The 21556-nt window shown below is 41.7% G+C and overlaps 2 protein-coding genes across 2 annotated transcripts; both read right to left on the minus strand.

Annotated features, from left to right (window-relative positions):
* Window positions 1-367: 367 nt before the first annotated feature.
* LOC306827990 (cytochrome P450 2J4-like) lies at window positions 368-7790 on the minus strand. The gene is made up of 9 exons (XM_079350143.1): window positions 7575-7790; window positions 6686-6848; window positions 6407-6556; window positions 5937-6097; window positions 5233-5409; window positions 5011-5149; window positions 2001-2188; window positions 1719-1860; window positions 368-660 (listed from the first exon to the last, which is right to left on the minus strand). Exons 1-9 carry the CDS (start codon window positions 7773-7775, stop codon window positions 485-487), a joined length of 1497 nt encoding a protein of 498 aa, XP_079206269.1. The 5' UTR covers window positions 7776-7790; the 3' UTR covers window positions 368-484.
* A 3799-nt stretch (window positions 7791-11589) lies between these two features.
* Window positions 11590-18280, minus strand: LOC306827996 (cytochrome P450 2J4-like). The gene is made up of 9 exons (XM_079350154.1): window positions 18020-18280; window positions 17066-17228; window positions 16785-16934; window positions 16315-16475; window positions 15900-16076; window positions 15661-15799; window positions 13036-13223; window positions 12754-12895; window positions 11590-11884 (listed from the first exon to the last, which is right to left on the minus strand). Exons 1-9 carry the CDS (start codon window positions 18218-18220, stop codon window positions 11709-11711), a joined length of 1497 nt encoding a protein of 498 aa, XP_079206280.1. The 5' UTR covers window positions 18221-18280; the 3' UTR covers window positions 11590-11708.
* Window positions 18281-21556: the final 3276 nt, after the last annotated feature.

Below are 21556 nucleotides of genomic sequence, written 5' to 3' on the forward strand. Positions count from 1 at the left end.
TCTATAAACCCCTCTATTTCAGCCCTGCTCAGAACAGGCTGTTTCTGTGTCTGTAGCTTTAAATATGTAAATGAGCGGTATCTGACCACGCCCCCTCTCTGGAAGGGCTCGGGTGTACTCGCTGCTTTCTGGCTCCATGTCCTATTGTTTACGGTGAGAAGGCAGACTCAGAGGGCAGAACAAACACCTAGCTGTGGGAGTGTCACCCACCTGGGGGAGGGGCTACTGCCCTTTGTGATGTCATGAAGGGAACATCTCCAAACGGCCTGTTTGAGCAGGCAGAAGACGGAGAGGATGGACTTTTCTCATCATTGGAGGGTTTGTAGACAGACTAGAGACACATGTTAGAAGAACATGGAGGAGAGTGTTTTATAGAATAGTTTTCCTTTATTCAGCAAAAATTGTAAAAGACACAATTCAAGTTAAATTCTTTGTTGAAAATTTCCTTCACAGAAACTTGATTGAGTCTGGGACAGTTGGTGGTCTATCGGGGTACAGCACAGAGGCGGTAAGGTTTGGGACTGCGGGCGAATCCTAAAACAAAATCCAGACTGGGCTGCTCTCCGTCAGCTGCAGAGAAAGAAAACCTCTGAAGAAGGGAGGTAAAAAAGATGAATATTTCCATCTTGGCCAGCTGCTCCCCGAGACACACACGCTTCCCTGAGGAGACACAGATCAACAGGTGAGGACATTTATATTTATTTGATTTATAATAATGCTGCAGCTCAGAGTCTTGAAAGACACAGACACTGATCCTGTCCCAGCTGTTGAGCAATGTTGTGTATTTCTGAAATTCTGTTGAGGAAATCATTTGGTGTATAACATTAAATATAGTATCAGCAGTTTATTCTAGACTTATACTAAAGTGAAGCTGTTCCATTGTCCCTTCTGGGCCTCCGTGCATGTGTGCTGCTGACTGTATCTGCAGAGACTCTGTCCTCTGCCTGGATTTTACTGTTCTGCTGTGTTCGAGTTAACTTGAAATTATTCTGGGGGGGAGCTGTTTCCTCCAGCCAATGCAAATATAAGCAGCAAAGAAGAGAAAATATCATCACATTGAAGCTTGTTGCAAAATGTGGGTGAGCCTTGGGTTGGTTGGACAGGCAGGAGCCAAACACCTGCGTTTAGCTTATGCTAGCATGCTAAATCATTGTCTTTTCCATTACATCAAATGTAATAATCTACAGTAGCTTGCAGTGTAAGTACAAGTTGTAAACGAACACACTAAACCTGCAGTGATGGCACTGACTGATCGGTATAGTGACTTTGTGTGCGTTCTCAACATATTCAATACAAAGTAAAGGGAATAACAATATAACACTAGAAACAGCTACAACGTCAACTTAAACCTGGACTTGTCCAGAGAAACGACAGCGTCCAGCTCCAGCACTCCTCTCCTCGTTGCATTGACTGTCAGCTCTGTTGGCTTTACACTGTAGCGCTGCCACCTGCTGGTTGCCTCTTACAAAGTCTACCTATCAGTCCACTCAGCTTGTCCTTCAACACAGTTGATATTTTGCAATGACAGAAACGGAAACCTCCCTAAGGGGTTCCCATCTGACAAGACTCTTGTTGCACTTCTGAACGCTGGTTGGAGGATTGATTTTCTCCTAAGGGCCAATCAGAATCTGGAATCACCACTGTTTACAAACTGTATTAAACAATTCTACTGACTGGTCCTTTAAGTTGTTTTGATGGATTTGTAAGAACGGACCAACCTGCTGAGAAAGGAAGGAAGGCCTCTCTCTTTCTAAACTGGCCGTCTTGATCCAGAAAGTGTTGAGGGTTGAAGGAGTGTGGAGTTTCCCACATCGTCTCATCATGAAGAACTGAGTTCAGGGTCGGCATGACCATGGTGCCCTGAGTAAATTACATTAAAGAAAGTGGTATGACTGAAACAAGTTAAGATACTATGATCAACTAATTAAATAAAATGGAACAATTTTTGTTGATTTTAAGGTCAGGAATAATCTTTGAATGCTTCCACGTGCATCACCTACCTTTGGGATTGTGTACTTGTCGAGTGTGGTGTCCTTGCTTGCCATGCGGAATACATTAAGGGGAAGGATGTTTCCCATTCTCTGGATCTCATGAATGACTGCGTTAGTGTAGGGCATGTTATCTCTGTCACTGACAGAGGGCGCTCTGGATGAACCAATCACAGCGTCTATCTCAGCCTGGACTCTCTCTGTATACAGTGAAAACATTAAACAAAGTCATTTAAACAGATCAAATGGAAATGGATTTCAATTTGTTGAGTTTCTTCTGACTACTCAAAGCATTTTAACAGTACAGGTCACACCGACACCTGCAGGAGCTGGGGACTTACTGTTTTGGAATTTCTGAATTTTATAAATGTTATTAATCTCAGAGGAAAATTCTGGTTTACACTCTTTTTTACACAACTGTTATTGCAAAGACATGCTTCTCACTCACACACACACACACACACACACACACACACACACACACACGCACAGATAGGACCTGTGGACATGCATTAGTGCAGAGAGTCTGCGACAGACTGCTACACAGAGAGCACAGGGGGTTCAGGGGACAACAAGGGGTTCATTGCCTTATTCAAGGGCACCTCAGCAGTACACTGGAAGTACCCTGGCACCTCTCCAACTACCAGACTAACTTTCATCTTATGGTCTAAATTGGGACATGAACCAACGACCCTCCAGTTCCCAACCCTGCGGAATGAGCTCCTGCCACCCGCAACTTTCTGGTTGGAAGGCAAATGACTCTACCACCTGAGCCACAGCCACCTGGTAGACCAGACCTCATTTGTCAAAGTTGTTTTTTTAGCCTACATGTTATAAAGTCATGTTTGTGCGACGTTGTTAAACACTTGAATATGATCCCCCATTGCTTCTCATGGTCTCACTAGCATGGGCCCAAAGCAATCCATGTCACGTCAGTTGAAGGCAGGTTTGTGTAATCTGAGACAAGCAGCTGGGAGATCTGCCATTTTGGGGAAGAAACGGCCGAGCTCTCCAATGTTGACTTTCAGCACATGACTGCTGGTGTCTCAGCACTGCCTCCCGAGCGTGAAGTATCAAGAAGGATTGATAAAGCTTTGCAAAGTCACGCTCTGGTCTGGGATGATGCAGGTTTACATCTTATTTCTGGATTAATAGATGTGTTACTTTGTGTTGAGGCATCCAGGATAACAGGGTGCACTGCTGAGTCATCTTGACCTGCTACATGTCAAAGACAGCCACCAACTCTCATAAGGCTTGTGGCCTGATCTAATTCTGGAGCGAAAGTAAGATGGCGACTCCCAGATGAGACAGGTTTCTCTGTGAGAAGGAGTTTGAGCTTGATGTAGAACAGTCACCTTGGCTTGACGATAGTTTTCAGCAGTGGGTGAAGACCTGGATTGTGTCTGTCAATGAAGGGCTTGAGCTGTAGCCTCTATGAGGTCCTGCAAGGTGCGGTACTCCGTATTATCAAGGTTAATGGGGTAGATCTAATGGCAGTTAGACTACAGTAGACTGACTTGAGGAACTGGAGGTTCTGAGCTGGGCTTCTCAGGCCAAGTGTCAGGAGTCAGGAGAAGGAAGGGAGGTCCATGTGACCATCTGTTAGGTTTAATGAGAGCTTCAAGGGTCTTACCTCTCGTCGGGTCATCTGCAGAATTATTAGTATGTAGTGCCAGTTGTAGTTCTCTGTCAGTTCCCATAACTCAGCTACTCTAGCCCCAACAAAAACCTTTTGTAGTGACAAGACTGTGAAAAGAGCCAGGTTAGCACAGTAGGTGAGTTCTCTTTCCAGTACACGGGCCAGCTGTGCTGCAACAGGAACTCCAGCCGTGGGATAGACTGAAGACATTTCGAAGCAACGCGAGAACAAGCTAGAAGGAAGAACAGGTATATCTGGTATACCTTTACAGTTCTTGGTCTGCATGTAAGCAACAGCTCCGTAGGCTTGCTCTGAAGTATCTGCAAAGATGTGCACTTCATGAGTGGCGTCCTTAAAGTCTTCATCCACAGGCAGGTATGCACAAGGAGAGGCAAGGAGAAGTAAGGACTGTAACTTAGACTCCCCAGCTAGACCAGGCATGTAGAACCTGAGAGGGTAAGTTGGAGTCATCCCAGCCTTGCTGTTTGTCCAACCACTTACGGACAATAAGCTTGGCTCGAGTGGTAAAGGGTAACAGGTGACCTAAAGGGTCATACTGAGAAGCTAAGAATCTGTAAATGTTCCCAAGCATCGGTGCATCATAAGCTACAGGCCATTGTTTCTAGTCCAGGGAGTCAGTTTCCTATTTCCAGCCAAGCCCGAGTGTTGACTCAAGAGGGTTGGTCTTAACTTGGACAAGTCATAGCTTCAACTTGTAGATCTTGCTTCTTGAGGCAGGTGGTTCAGAACATTAGTGTTGTTTCAAGCCCACTGTCGAAGCTGAAACCCAGCTGAAGACAAACGATCCCTGAGCTGATCCACCAGCTGTTTTACTTTACCTGGTGTGTGTACGTTCTGAAGGCAGTTGGAAGAGGTTCATCAGATTTCATGTCACGCCACAGGAATCTCAAGCGGGGACAATCATCAGGTGGAAGACGTACCTGATTAAACATCCCATTGATGTCTCCACTGACTGGGGTGTTCCCAAAAACGCTCCATGTTCTGTTGAACTCCGGAGAGGACAATAGCGAGCTACCAGGCCTGGCTCCAGGCATACCGTGATGCCCATACTAAATCTCTGCTGAGGTCTCTGCAGATGGACGGCAACAGATGCTAACAGGTTGTGGAAGTGGATTTATTATCAAACCACATACCGATCAACACCATCAGAACATGCCCCGCTGTTTATTGCGCACAAACACAAACTTTATAACATGTAGGCTATAAAAAACCACACAACTTTGAGAAAGGAGGTCTGGTTGACTGCTAGCTTTGTTGAGTTGGCTGCCCAGCTATCAGTACTGTTGCCCAGCTTGAGCATGGGACTTCGCCAAGGTGTAGCAGCTGAACCATTCCGTGCGCCACACACACAAACACACACACCTTGTATTGGAGGGTAGTAGATCATGTACAGCAGTCCCCAGTGTAGAGTAGTTGTAGTGGTTTCAGTTCCAGCAGCAAACAGGTCCATAGTGCAAGCACACAAATTCTCAATATCAAAACTGGAATTTTTGTCGTCTCTCTATCAATGAAACAAAAAAGACATAATATGCAACCACAACAAAAAAATAAACCCCAAAGACCTTCAAACATGTAAACTTTTACCTCTCCCATCTCTGCCAGGAAGCAGTCGATATAGTCTCTTGGTGAGGACGGGTCAAGACTCTCTTTGTGTTCTTTAATCTTGATTTTTACAAAGTCAGCGATCCCATTGAACATAGCTATAATCTTCTTGTGAGATCCAGGAATCCACTTCATCAGCCAGGGGAAAGAGTTATAAATCTACAGAGTACAAGGTCAGTAATCAGTTAATACAGAGTTTGAATCTTAAACAAGACAAAGGCAGAAGCAGTCAAAACATTGGGACTCATTTTGGAAGTTGTGCTCTCTGACAGAAATCTCATGGTGATTGATCATCGACCCAGAGACTTCAATTCCAGTCAGGGTCCGGGAGGCTCACTTGTACTTTTAAGAATGACTTCAAACTTGCGGACCCCTACGCAGACCCTGCGCAGTCAAAAAATCCTGACTATGCAAACCGCAAGGACTGTGATTGGTGCACTCAGAACGTCATTTCCGGCAGTTTATTTCCGGTCACAACACAACACTACGAATAATAGAAGAGGTAAAAAAATACAACCATCTCCACAACTCATCATCAAAACACTGTAAAGACTGTCAAGTGGTGAATGATTGAATTGAATGTATGAAGATGTGGAAGAACCAAACAAAAACACAGCGACCCCACCTTGCGGCTTGGTGAAACTAGGCTTTAGGTTAACTGGGGGAACTGGCACAAAGTAATTCACCTGTACAGTGTAACTTCCTTGCAAGAAAATGATCTCTTTTAAATCTTGAAGAATACTCCGGAACTGCTTGTCATTGTATTCGTAGCGATGTCCAAACACCAAGCAGTTGATGATGTTGGACACAGCACTGATTATCAGTGGCTGAGCATCAACAGGCTGTCCTGTAAGGTAAAGACAAAATGTAGATAAGACACAGAGTTGTTGTGCAGTAAGAAGACACAGACCTTACCCATAAAATATGTATTTAAGTCACTGCTGTTCCAAGTCAATAAGCTTGTGATAACAGATCATCAACAGGTTGATGTGTTATATGCTTTATGATCCTGTGCTGCTTGGCTTTGTGTGTCAAAGTTAAAAGATAAAGGTACACCACAATATTATTCATTGAAAGACCAAGGGAGAAAAACAAGACTACAAGACTAGTTCAGGATCCTGATGATGTCAGCTTGCTGATATGATTTGTTTTTTGCCTTGGTGATTTGTGAGAGCCTCGTTGAGATATTGGCTCTCCTGCTGGATGGATGGCTCCAGGGTCTTCTTGCCCAATCCAAAGTTCCTGAGTGTATGGAGAGCGAATCTCCTCTGTTCCTTCCATGGATCACCATTTGACAACACCAGACCTTTTAGAGACACCCACAAAAAAATTCACTCTGACCACAAAAAGGAACATGAAATTTACAACAAGCTTGATAGTAATATATGCATGAATATCACCAGGCTGATGATAACACATAATGTAAAAGCAATACCCATATTCCCCAGAAGTGCTTCAAAAATAGGTACGAGGGGGCGATCAACGTAGTCCTCCCCTTTTTGGACCAGGGCCTCCCTCACAAGCTTGTAGCCATTAAGGACCACAATTCTTCCACCAAAGAGCCGCAGGCTGAAAATCTTTCCATATTTCTCTGCAAACTGAGCACACAGAGCAGACAGGTGTTCAGGTGGACCTGTGACACCACAAGCACTCACCTGGCTGATTGGACACATTAAAAAGTTATGCACCAATAGGTAAGTATAAAAAACAGCGTTCATTTCTGAGGAAGAGCCCAACCAACGCTCCAAACCACGGCAGGATTAAAAAAGGCTGATGTCATGTGTTAGTGTATGCATAGTTTAAAAGCAAGTATACTTAGATCTTAAGTGTGCTAGCAGACGAGCCCATGCTACGTGATACATATTGATTGTGGGAAATACCCAGCCCTAGTTCTGTTTGGGTTCTGATGTTGTTGTTTTTCTCTTGTTAGCTGGGTGTCTCATCTGTGGGTTGATTTTCTCAAAAATGCAAACAATAAAAATTAAAAATTAAATTGTTGCATAAAAACAGAGTTTATTCTTTCTTCCCTGCCCCTGGTGCTCAGGAGAAGCAAAGTTGAAGCTTTAAAGTTAATGATTTTCTCTTCTTTGAACTTTGCCTAAAGCTGCTGAACAGCAAACCTGAAATAGATTTCTTCTTTCTTTTTTGTCCTTATCCAAAGTTATCATGTTTAATGCTGACATTATGTTACATGCAAAAAGTGTGAAAGACAGTTAGTCAAGTAAGAGTAATATCTAATGTTAGAAAGTGTTGAAAGGTGTCAAAAGGCATGTATTTAAATATTTTTATTTCAATGATTAGATGCATCTATGGCCTCCACAAACCTCTGTGAACTGCAGGTGGATCCTGCTGGTCTTGACGCGATGAAGGTCCCCGATCAGTGGGAGAGCCCACGGTCCAGGTGGAAAGTTTGCTGGGACTCTGTTCTTCAAAATATCAGCCAACAGCACAAAAACACACAGAAAGATCACAAGACTGAATCCGTCCATCCACTCAAATCCAAGTACACCTTTAATAACCTCCATCTGTTGACTGTTAGTTGTCCACTTATTTACAGCACATCTGGGTCTGAACAGTGCACACAGGTTAAATGTTCCGTCAAGAGAAAGAAGACACCTCATAAGAGGTTTATATTAAGTTCCCATTTCCTGTTTGTGCTTGTTTCCTTCAAAATAAAAGCACAGCACAGGAAAAGTGTGTGTTCATCTGTTAGTGACTAAGAAGTTTAGACTCTAGGTGTGGTGGCTGTGAAGGGTGAAAGTAAACTACTAAGTGTGAAGCACTTTTACAAAGCATAGGGAAAATTATACATTTTGGAAAACACTTCAAGATTTTATAAAAACAAAGTTACACAAGCAAGCAAACTATATTTGGTAATGTTCCACAGTATTCTTGATACCTGTATTTATGTTGAAAACAATGAAAACATTGGACAAGTGTCTGGCACTCCGGTTAAGTATAATTTGAAAAGTCTGAAGCCAGAAGGAGCTTCCTGTCCAATAATTAGTGAAGCTAAATGTCACAGCAGTGTTGCGAAACACAACTTGACTTATTACCTGTATTTCTAAGTGCAAGTCAGATACCTCTTGTTCACACTGCACTTTGTATGTTTGGCTTGATTCTATTTATATTATCTAATCAGAGTGTTAGGTCACTCAAATGCAGTTTGATTTTGGCCCTAAAGGTGTGTTGCATCTATTTGTACAGTCAGATTGTTTCCCCCTAACCCCAACCTGTTCAGTCAGTACAGAGTTCAATAACTGAGTAGATCATCTGTTCAATCAATGTTTGTCAGGAATTCATCAAACACAAGTGTTTTAAAGTTAGAAAGCAGAAAGTCTTCCTCCTGCTCTCTCTCTCTCTCTCTCTCTCTCTCTCTCTCTCTCTCTCTCTCTCTTTAACCATGTGACCTTATGATTTTTTACTGGGTTTAGACCTCAAGGGTCTTTTCCTGTTTCTTGTTATTTTCATCATCGTAGCATATTAGTATAACTACTTCAAAAACCAGAATCCTCCTAATTATCCTCCAGGACCGTGGTCTTTACTGGTTGTGGGGAATATTCTCAGTGTAGACAGTGAACATCCAGACCAGTATATTACCAAGGTAAGGTTTAAAAGAAATCATACAGTCTCTTTAAATTCAATGGATCAAAGGTGAAGCGTCATTGAATTGATCACTTTCTCTATTTGTACTTATTTTAATGTTAACAAAATTAATTGGGTTTAAAATCACATGACACTTGATAGATTTTTTTCCTCCACATCCATCAGGAAGTGTGCAGTTAAATTCCCATCTTATATAAAAAATAAACAGCATACACTGACATCTGGTGGTCATATTGTACATCTGCATGTACATTCTGACCAAAGGGCCTTTGTTCCTCATTGTGGTTCATAATTGTTTAATCGTTGATGTTGTTCACAGCTGACTGACATTTACAGAAATGTATTCAGTGTTTGCCTCTGCAGAGAAACAATGGTGTTTGTGTCACACAACACAAAGTAAGCCACAGCTTGACTTCTGCTTTGGTTTAAATGAGAAATTGATTTCAACCCTCATTTTTGGGGTGGTGAATTAAGTTCTGAATAAGTACATGAGTCGTATAATGGGATGCCTCACACGGGGCACCACATATGATACGATTTTATTTGGCACATTTGGCAGTTAATATTTCATCCTTTACTGTATTTTATTAATAATTGATATGAATAACTATATATATTAATCAGATTTAGTAACCACAGGGTATCACCCTGGAATCAATAAATTGTAACAAAATCAAAACACAGTATTGATCTGTCATGTATGAGCTGCAGGATATGATCAGGTAAGGCAGACATTGTATTTGACCGACGGATTCAAAAAGTTGGCAATTAGCACAAAAACACATAGAAATATTAAAATACTTCTTCCATACATCCACTGAAACCCGACGACACTTCCAATCATCTCCACTTGGAAGTTTATCAGTGCGCGTTTATTCCTGAACAACACAACACCAACCGCACAGGGTGTAGCAAGTCAGGTGAACTATCACACACAATATAAAGACAACCTGAAGTTAGATATGTTCGTTTATATGCCCTTCCTTTCCTTCAAAATACAAGTAGCCTACACACCCAAAAATAAAGGTTCATTCCAATTTAAGAAGAGTGAGTGACATTTTAATAACAGGCAACATGGATAAAATCTGGTTCTTTTTTGTTTTCATACATAACGTAAAAAATTCTAAACATTTTTTTTATGATTGCTTAGATTGAGAAGGACTTTGTTTAACATAACCCGAACCAGGCTTACGACTGCTACACATGACAGATTTTTTTGTTCCTTTTTCAGAGCAACAAACAAAGATTTCAATCAAAGTCTCAAAAATTGTATCTGGAGAAAATGACCAATCCTGTCTTTAAGTGAAAGGATTAACAGCTCAAGACAAAAAGAGACAATATTACATTATTATCACACCTGTATAATCGGGATTTTAAAGGGCTTGGAGAGGATACTTCGAATAAACGCTTCCTGTAAAAAAAAAAAAAAGAAAAAAAAGAAAGAAGGAATTTTAAAGAGTCAGGCGTGGTTGTGACATCACAGTGCGTTCCACAGATGTTGGCAGCAGCACTCACATGTTTGTCAGTGTCCGGACACGCGGGCCGGCTGTTCAGCTGTGTCAGAGGCTTTCTGAACGGAGAAATGTGGCTCTCTCGGATCTCGCTCGCACTTTTTCTCTCCTGCAGAACGAGCACCACAAACTTTTATCATCACAAACACACCCACCTTTGGTAAACAGGTTAACCTTATTGGTGGTGGGGTTAAGGTCATGGGCGGGGCATTGAACTTAAAGGTTGGACCAGTGATGTCAGACTTTTTATACGAAGAGCAGGACCTGCACACCAATAAGGACGGTAAAAAATAAACAAGCACTTGACCTTGTTGACACTTTTACAGTCAGCTCTAAACACTGATTGGTTCCAGGCGGAGGAGAGTGATTTAGCCTACGAGGTGTATGTTAGCCAGATCGTGAGCGCCATCGCTTCTGATTCAATACGAACACACGGATATGACTGAATCGCCTCTGGTCACTTCCTGTCTGCACCTGTACTCTGTCTCACTCTGGTCACTTCTGATTTTTTTCTGATTTCTGTTTTTTTTTGTTTGAGACGGGACATTTTTTTAACACCTTGTGCAGTTCAATGTTATATTTTACTCCTCAGCATCATTTAATATTTAGATTAAAGATGATGATGATGATGATTGTTATTATTATTATTAAACATGTAGCTTTATTTGTCATATTGGGCTATCTTATTACCTTATCCCATTGGACCACCTGTTTCAATGAAGGGGTCCATTTGAAAATTCACAACCAGAAATACAATTTTTTAAACCTATCTCAGATCCACTCTGATCCTGTATTTGATCATGTCTACAAACCCCTCTCTTTCAGCCCTGCTCAGAACAGGCTGTTTCTGTGTCTGTAGCTTTAAATATGTAAATGAGCTGTGTCTGACCACGCCCCCTCTCTGGAAGGGCTCGGGTGTACTCGCTGCTTTCTGGTTCCATGTCCTATTGTTTACGGTGAGAAGGCAGACTCAGAGGGCAGAACAAACACCTAGCTGTGGGAGTGTCACCCACCTGGGGGAGGGGCTACTGCCCTTTGTGATGTCATGAAGGGGAGGGGCTACTGCCCTTTGTGATGTCATGAAAATCTCCAAACAGCCTGTTTGAGCACACATTTTCTGAAAAGTGGAGCAGGCAGAAGACAGAGAGGATGGACTTTTCTCATCATTGGGGGGTTTGTAGACACATTAGAGACACATTTTAGAGGAACATGGTGAAGAGGATTTCATAGAATAGTTTTACTTTATTCAGCAATAATTGTTAAAGACACAAAATACAAATTAAATTCTTTACTAAAATTTTCCTTCACAGAAACTTGATTGAGTCTGGGACAGTTGGTGGTCTATCGGGGTACAGCACAGAGGCGGTAAGGTTTGGGACTGCGAGCGAATCCTAAAACAAAATCCAGACTGGGCTGCTCTCCGTCAGCTGCAGAGAAAGAAAACCTCTGAAGAAGGGAGGTAAAAAAGATGAATATTTCCATCTTGGCCAGCTGCTCCCCAAGACACACACGCTTCCCTGAGGAGACACAGATCAACAGGTGAGGATATTGAACACAAGATATTTATTTGATTTATAATAATGCTGCAGCTCAGAGTCTCGTAAGACACAAACACTGATCCTGTCCCAGCTGTTGGGCAATGTTGTGTATTTCTGAAATTCTGTTGAGGAAATCATTTGGTGTATAACATTAAAAATAGTTTCAGCAGTTTATACTAAAGTTATACTCAAGTGAAGCTGTTCCATCATCTGGGCCTTCATACATGTGCGTCTGCAGAGACTCTGTTCTCTGCCTGGATTTTACTGTTCTGCTGTGTTCGAGTTAACTTGAAATTATTCTGGGGGGGAGCTGTTTCCTCCAGCCAATGCAAATATAAGCAGCAAAGAAGAGAAAATATCATCACAGTGAAGCTTGTTGCAAAAATGTGGGTGAACCTTGGGTTGGTTGGAGTTGGTCTGTTGGACAGGCAGGAGCCAAAGACCTGTGTTTAGCTTATGCTAGCATGCTAAATTATTGTCTTTTCCATTACAACAAATGTAATAATCTACAGTAGTTTGCAGTGTCAGTACTAGTAGTAAACGTACACACTAAATCTGCACTGATAGCACTTCTGGGGGTGCTTTGTCTCTTGCAAAGTCTACCTATCAGTCCACTCAGCTTGTCCTTCAACACAGTTGACATTTTGCCATGACAGAAGGAAACCCCCCTAAAGGGCTCCCATCTGACAAGACTCACTCTTGTTTCCCTTCTGAACGCTGGTTGGAAGATTGATTTTCTCCTAAGGCCTAATCAGAATCTTGAATCACCACTGTTTACAAACTGTATTAAACAATTCTACTGACTGGTCCTTTAAGTTGTTTTGATGGATTTGTAAGAACGGACCAACCTGCTGAGAAAGGAAGGAAGGCCTCTCTCTTTCTAAACTGGCCGTCTTGATCCAGAAAGTGTTGAGGGTTGAAGGAGTGTGGAGTTTCCCACATCGTCTCATCATGAAGAACTGAGTTCAGGGTCGGCATGACCATGGTGCCCTGAGTAAATTACATTAAAGAAAGTGGTATGACTGAAACAAGTTAAGATACTATGATCAACTAATTAAATAAAATGGAACAATTTTTGTTGATTTTAAGGTCAGGAATAATCTTTGAATGGTTCCACGTGCATCACCTACCTTTGGGATTGTGTACTTGTCGAGTGTGGTGTCCTTGCTTGCCATGTGAAACACATTAAGGGGAAGGATGTTTGCCATTCTCTGGATCTCATGAATGACTGCGTTAGTGTAGGGCATGTTATCTCTGTCACTGACAGAGGGCGCTCTGGATGAACCAATCACAGCGTCTATCTCAGCCTGGACTCTCTCTGTATACAGTGAAAACATTAAACAAAGTCATTTAAACAGATCAAATGGAAATGGATTTAAATTTGTTGAGTTTCTTCTGACTACTCAAAGCATTTTAACACTACAGGTCACACCGACACCTGCAGGAGCTGGGGACTTAATGTTTTGGAATTTCTGAATTTTATAAATGTTATTAATCTCAGAGGAAAATTCTGGTTTACACTCTTTTTCACACAACTGTTATTGCAAAGACATGCTTCTCACTCTCACACACACACACACACACACACACACACACACACACATGCACAGATAGGACCTGTGGACATGCATTAGTGCAGAGAGTCTGCTACAGACTGCTACACAGAGAGCACAGGGGGTTCAGGGGACAACAAGGGGTTCATTGCCTTACTCAAGGGCACCTCAGCAGTACACTGGAAGTACCCTGGCACCTCTCCAACTACCAGACTAACTTTCATCTTATGGTCTAAATGAGGTAAGACCCTTGAAGCTCTCATTAAACCTAACAGATGGTCACATGGACCTCCCTTCCTTCTCCTGACTCCTGACACTTGGCCTGAGAAGCCCAGCTCAGAACCTCCAGTTCCTCAAGTCAGTATTCTGTAGTCTAACTGCCATCAGATCTACCCCATCAACCTTGATAATAAGGAGTACCGCACCTTGCAGGAGCTCATAGAGGCTACAGCTCAAGCCCTTCATTGACAGACACAATCCAGGTCTTCACCCACTGTTGAAAACTATCGTCAAGCCAAAGTGACTGTTCTACATCAAGCTCAACAACAGTCTTTCAGTAAGTATTTCAAACTCCTTCTCCCAGAGACACCTGTGTAATCTCATTCTGGAGGGTCGCTGGTTCATGTCCTCTCGTCAGCTCATCTGCAGAATTATTAGTATGTAGTGCCAGTTGTAGTTCTCTGTCAGTTCCCATATCTCAGCTACTCTAGCCCCAACAAAAACCTTTTGTAGTGACAAGACTGTGAAAAGAGCCAGGTTAGCACAGTAGGTGAGTTTTCTTTCCAGTACACGGGCCAGCTGTGCTGCAACAGGAACTCCAGCCGTGGGATAGACTGAAGACATTTCGAAGCAACGCGAGAACAAGCTAGAAGGAATAACAGGTATATCTGGTATACCTTTACAGTTCTTGGTCTGCATGTAAGCAACAGCTCCGTAGGCTTGCTCTGAAGTATCTGCAAAGATGTGCACTTCATGAGTGGCATCTTTAAAGTCTTCATCCACAGGCAGGTATGCACAAGGAGAGGTAAGGAGAAGTAAGGACTGTAACTTAGACTCCCCAGCTAGACCAGGCATGTAGAACCTGAGAGGGTAAGTTGGAGTCATCCCAGCCTTGCAGTTTGTCCTACCACTTCCAGACAATAAGCTTGGCTCGAGTGGTAAAGGGTAACAGGTGACCTAAAGGGTCATATTGAGAAGCTAAGAATTTGTAAATGTTCCCAAGCATCGGTGCATCATAAGCTACAGGCCATTGTTTCTAGTCCAGGGAGTCAGTTTCCTATTTCCAGCCAAGCCCGAGTGTTGACTCAAGAGGGTTGGTCTTAACTTGGACAAGTCATAGCTCCAACTTGTAGATCTTGCTTCTTGAGGCAGGTGGTTAAGAACATTAGTGTTGTTTCAAGCCCACTGTCGAAGCTGAAACCCAGCTGAAGACAAACGATCCCTGAGCTGATCCACCAGCTGTTTTACTTTACCTGGTGTGTGTACGTTCTGAAGGCAGTTGGAAGAGGTTCATCAGATTTCATGTCACTTTCATGAATCTCAACCGGGGACAATCATCAGGTGGAAGACGTACCTGATTAAACATCCACTTGATGTCTCCACTGACTGCGATGGGGTGTTCCCAAAAACGCTCCATGTTCTGTTGAACTCCGGAGAGGACAATAGCGAGCTATCAGGCCTGGCTCCAGGCATACCGTGATGCCCATACTAAATCTCTGCTGAGGTCTCTGCAGATGGACGCCAACAGATGCTAACAGGTTGTAGAAGTGGATTTATTATCAAACCACATACCGATCAACACCATCAGAACATGCCCGCTGTTTATTGCGCACAAACACAAACTTTTTAACATGTAGGCTATAAACCACACAACTTTGAGAAAGGAGGTCTGGTTGACTGCTAGCTTTGTTGAGTTGGCTGCCCAGCTATCAGTACTGTTGCCCAGCTTGAGCATGGGACTTCAGTCCTTACAAGATTTTTTCAATTTGTCAGGTCAGTGGCAGGGGGCATAAAAGGCCTGTTGATATCGATAACACCTCCCGAAGTGACTGAAAAGTCAAATTTAACAGGCATGAACGTGCTTCTGTAAGTCACGGTATGTGTCGTAATCGTGTGTACATATGTGACTTTAATGAAACAATCATACATGCGGCATGCATGCAGCTGAACCATTCCGTGCGCCACACACACAAACACACACACCTTGTATTGGAGGGTAGTAGATCATGTACAGCAGTCCCCAGTGTAGAGTAGTGGTAGTGGTTTCAGTTCCAGCACCAAACAGGTCCAGAGTGCAAGCACACAAATTCTCAATATCAAAACTGGAATCTTTGTCCTTTCTCTATCAATAAAACAAAAACGACAGTGTTTGTCAATTACAAAATGCAAACACAGCACACACAAAATAAACCACAAAGACCTCCAAATATGTAAACTTTTACCTCTCCCATCTCTGCCAGGAAGCAGTCGATGTAGTCTCTTGGTGAGGATGGGTCAAGACTCTCTTGGTGTTCTTTGATCTTGATTTTTACAAAGTCAGCGATCCCATCGAACATAGCTATAAGCTTCTTGTGAGATCCAGGAATCCACTTCATCAGCCAGGGGAAAGAGTTATAAATCTACGGAGTACAAGGTCAGTAATCAGATAATCAGGAGATTTAATCTTAAACAAGACAAAGGCAGAAGCAGTTAAAACATTGGGACTCATTTTGAAAGTTGTGCTCTCTGACAGAAACCTCATGGTGATTTATCATCGACCCAAAGACTTTAATTCCAGTCAGGGTCCGGGAGGCTCACATGTACTTTTAAGAATGACTTCAAACTTGTGGACCCCTACGCACACCCAAAGTAACTCACCTGTACAGTTAAACTTCCTTGCAAGAAAATGATCTCTTTTAAATCTTTAAGAATACTCCGGAACTGCTCGTCAGTGTATTCGTAGCGATGTCCAAACACCAGGCAGTTGATGATGTTGGACACAGCACTGATTATCAGTGGCTGAGCATCAACAGGCTGTCCTGTAAGGTAAAGACAAAATGTAGATAAGACACAGAGTTGTTGTGCAGTAAGAAGACACAGACCTTACCCATAAAATATGTATTTAAGTCACTGCTGTTCCAAGTCAATAAGCTTTTGATAACAGATCATCAACAGGTTGATGTTTTATATGCTTTATGATCCTGTGCTGCTTGGTTTTGTGTGTCAAAGTTAAAATATAAAGGTACACCACAAGATTATTCATTGAAAGACCAAGGGAGAAAAACAAGACTACAAGACTAGTTCAGGATCCTGATGATGTCAGCTGGCTGATATGATTTGTTTTTTGCCTTGGTGATTTGTGAGAGCCTCGTTGAGATATTGGCTCTCCTGCTGGATGGATGGCTCCAGGGTCTTCTTGCCCAATCCAAAGTTCCTGAGTGTATGGAGAGCGAATCTCCTCTGTTCCTTCCATGGATCGCCATTTGACAACACCAGACCTTTTAGAGACACCCACAAAAACAACATTACACTGACCACAAAAAGGAACATGACTTTTACAACAAGCTTGATCGAAATATATGCATGAATATCACCAGGCTGATGATAACACATAATGCAAAAGCAATACCCATATTCCCCAGAAGTGCTTCAAAAATAGGTATGATTGGGCGATCAACGTAGTCCTCCCCTTTTTCGACCAGGGCCTCCCTCACAAGCTTGTAGCCATTTATGACCACAATTCTTCCACCAAAGAGCCGCAGGCTGAAAATGTTTCCATATTTCTCTGCAAACTGAGCACACAGAGCAGACAGGTGTTCAGGTGGACCTGTGACACCACAAGCACTCACCTGGCTGATTGGACACATTAAAAAGTTATGCACCAATAGGTAAGTATAAAACACAGCGTTCATTTCTGAGGAAGAGCCCAACCAACGCTCCAAACCACGGCAGGATTAAAAAGGCTGATTTCATGTGTTAGTGTATGCGTAGTTTAAAAGCAAGTATACTTAGATCTTAAGTGTGCTAGCAGACGAGCCCATGCTACGTGATACATATTGATTGTGGGAAATACCCAGCCCTAGTTCTGTTTGGGTTCTGATGTTTTCTCTTGTTAGTTGAGTGTCTCATCTGTGGGTTGCTTTTCTCACAAATGCACACAATAAAAATTCAAAATGAAATTTTAGCATGAAGGTTCATTGGAATACAGAAAACTGCAAGTTCATGTGTTTGTAAATGTTAGGATGGTTTTGTAATCTGAGTTTCATTGTGTTTGTTCCCTGAGCCCCCGGTGCTCAGGAGAAGGAAAAGTACAGCTTTAAAGTTAATAATTATCTTAATCTCACATTTGAATTTTGCCTGAAGCAGCTGAACAGCAAACCTGAAATAGATTTCTTCTTTCTTTTTTGTCCTTATCCAAAGTTATCATGTTTAATGCTGACATTATGTTACATGCAAAAAGTGTGAAAGACAGTTCGTCAAGAAAGAGTAATATCTAATGTTAGAAAGTGTTGAAAGTCGTCAAAAAGCATGTATTTAAACATTTTTATTTCAATGATTAGATGCATCTATGGCCTTCACAAACCTCTGTGAACTGCAGGTGGATCCTGCTGGTCTTGACGCGATGAAGGTCCCCGATCAGTGGGAGAGCCCACGGTCCAGGTGGAAAGTTTGCTGGGACTCTGTTCTTCAAAATATCAGCCAACAGCACAAAAACACACAGAAAGATCACAAGACTGTATCCGTCCATCCACTCAAATCCAAGTACACCTTTAATAACCTCCATCTGTTGACTGTTAGTTGTCCACTTATTTACAGCACATCTGGGTCTGAACAGTGCACACAGGTTAAATGTTCCGGCAAGAGAAAGAAGACACCTCATAAGAGGTTTATATTAAGTTCCCATTTCCTGTTTGTGCTTTTTTCCTTCAAAATAAAAGCACAGCACAGGAAAAGTGTGCGTTCATCTGTTAGTGACTAAGAAGTTTAGACTATAGGTGTGGTGGCTGTGAAGGGTGAAAGTAAACTACTAAGTGTGAAGCACTTTTACAAAGCATAGGGAAAATTATACATTTTGGAAAACACTTGAAGATTTTATAAAAACAAAGCAAACTATATTTGGTAATGTTCCACAGTATTCTTGATACCTGTATTTAGTTTGAAAACAATGAAAACATTGGACAAGTGTCTGGCACTCCGGTTAAGTATAATTTGAAAAGTCTGAAGCCAGAAGGAGCTTCCTGTCCAATAATTAGTGAAGCTAAATGTCACAGCAGTGTTGCGAAACACAACTTGACTTATTACCTGTATTTCTAAGTGCAAGTCAGATACCTTTTGTTCACACTGCACTTTGTATGTTTGGCTTGATTCTATTTATATTATCTAATCAGAGTCTTAGGTCACTCAAATGCAGTTTGATTTTGGCCCTAAAGGTGTGTTGCACCTATTTGTACAGTCAGATTGTTTCCCCCTAACCCCAACCTGTTCAGTCAGTATAGAGTTCAATAACTGAGTAGATCATCTGTTCAATTAATGTTTGACAGGAATTCATCAAACACAAGTGTTTTAAAGTTAGAAAGCAGAAAGTCTTCCTCCTGCTGATCTCTCTCTCTCTCTCTCTCTCTCGTTTATATGCCCTTCCTTTCCTTCAAAATACAAGTAGCCTACACACTCACTCACACACACACAATATACCAGCTATATCTACGTACAAATGCTCTCTCTCTTTGTTGTATGTTATTAGAATAATAGGCCTTTTTCTACTTATAATCAAAGTGTTTACTACATTAATGTAGTATTGAATAAAGGTTTGATCACCAAATACAAAGGAATGATTAGATATCCATTGTATGAATGATTGTTGTTCACATTTATATTATATCAGTTATTATATCATGTTTTACTCGAAGTGTTTTAATCTAATTCTTTGAGATTTTAGTTCAAAGGTATTCTGTGAAGAGGGCTTGCAGAAGTGAGTTCACATTCCAACATGTGTTTGAATTGGCCCTTTAAACTGAATCACTCACCACCAAATCAAACATAGGTTTAGTTTAAGGCCCTGAATAGTTAATCACTCACCCACATTGATAGGTTCAGTGGACCTTGATAGATAATCACTCAAATGGTTTGTTGCTTAAAAGGAAATGATGACTAGATTAGATGTCTTCCTGTGATATGAAACAGGCCAGGCAGGATGTGTCTTCCCCGACAGAAGGACAAAGGATTCGGGAGTATGATGTACCAATGACAGAAGCGGAACCAAACATCAGGAGGCGCATAATTTGGAAAGATGTCCCAATCAGAGGAAGGACACCGCACATTCTCAAATGCATAATTTGGTTAGATAATCTCTGTCTAATGTATAAAAGGGTTCAGGGAAAGATAGTCATGGTTCAGACTTCGCGAACTGACCAGGTATCTGTCTGTTGTCAGGTACACGTAGCGCTGAACCCAGAGACTCTGTAACTTCTATTCTTGATTCATCGGGTTAATAAACTCTGTTAACCTGAAAGAGACACCTCCAGTCATTCCTTTTATCCCATCAAAAGAATGTGCAGAAAGATTTGAGGTAATTATTTAGAGGAGTCAGATTTCTATAAACAACATAGGAAAAGGATTAAATAGCAACCTTTATCCTTCACTTGGTGACCCCGACGATGGGGGATGAAGTTTGACAGAGGACGTAACTATTGATTAATTAATGAAATTTTTTTGAAATATGTTTCATTCAAATGTATTAATTTCTTAAGGTAGTAGAACGACTGCATTGAAGTCTATGGTACAACGTCCAGACCTATCCAGACATCGAGAGGCCTCACAAAAACCAAAGGTGAACAGAAACCTTTTCCATAAAATTGTGCACATTGGAAAATCTAAATTATCGTTGTCTGATTTGGGTATAGACGGTGTTAATGTCTAAATTTAGAAAATTGAATCAAGAATACAAGTAAGCGATCGAACAGAAGGCCGTACGAAGAGAAGTCAGGGGCGAGAGACTGGCTGTGAAACCAGGGGCGAGAGACTGGCTGGGATAAATGTTGGGCTGGGTCTTTTCTTTTGACACTGAATGACAATGTAAAGAAGGCAACAGGTTGAGCGCTGGTCATTTCAGTTGACAGAGAACTGTGTGTGGGATCATTGGGGAGGCAGTGAACCAGCAGAAGTGTATTAAAACTGTTTGTGAGTCTGGGATTAGGACCCCCAGTGACTGGCCGCAGTTGTCATTAGGACTGCTGTAGAAGCTTGCCAGTTAGGACTCCAAATAGGGCATTGCGTCTATACATTTTCTGCTGTTCACGTGTATATAGTGTTTTCTGTTGTGTGTTAATTTGAACTTAAGTTCTGCTCCTTAAGTACAAATATTTAGAAATATATATATTTTTTTGTCTCCTTTCTCTTTTCTCTCACTGGTTCAGAGAGTGGAAAGGGGAAAGGTAGGGGTTTTTTTCTTCTACCCTGTTGCCGGTATTTTGAGCAACACCTCTAGCTCTACCGGGTAAACCTGTGAGTAGATGTGTGTGTGCTGGCGGAGTTTTTGGATGTGTGTGTGAGTGCTGTGCTGAGTAGATGTGTGTTTGTGTGCTGTGTGGTAAATCATGTGTGTGAAGGCCTGTGTAATTATTTTGTTTGAGTGTGATTGATAAATAGAATTTTAGTGTTATTAAATAGGCATTAATAGTGGAACATTTACTGAAGGAGAGAAGAAAATCTTTGAAAATTCTTCCAAAGGTTTGAAACAAATGAACTATACATTTGCATAGTTAAGAGGAGGAGTTCCTTTCTAACTGCTGGAAGATTCATTTTGGGTTTTGGCTGTTGATTGGAAAAGTGGGGCTCTGGTCTGTGTGCTTGTTGGCTCTGTGCACTGGGTTGATCAGTATCTTTAAAGGAAAGATTAGATAGGCTGTTTTACAGGAGAGAAGAAGGCCCCATCCTTTCCCATTCAGTATCCCCCCACAGTCCTCACTGTTGTTGCTTTGTTTTTATGTAGTTAAATGTGTTCATGTTTTATAGTGTTTTTTCTTGTTGTTATATAGACATATTATATAGCTAAATTTGAGCATTGATTAATTCATGGAGCGTAGGAAATGAGTTAGCTGTCGTAGGTCACTAGTACTTATTT

The sequence above is a fragment of the Symphodus melops genome (assembly GCF_947650265.1).
Source record: "Symphodus melops genome assembly, chromosome: 8".
NCBI lineage: Eukaryota > Metazoa > Chordata > Actinopteri > Labriformes > Labridae > Symphodus > Symphodus melops.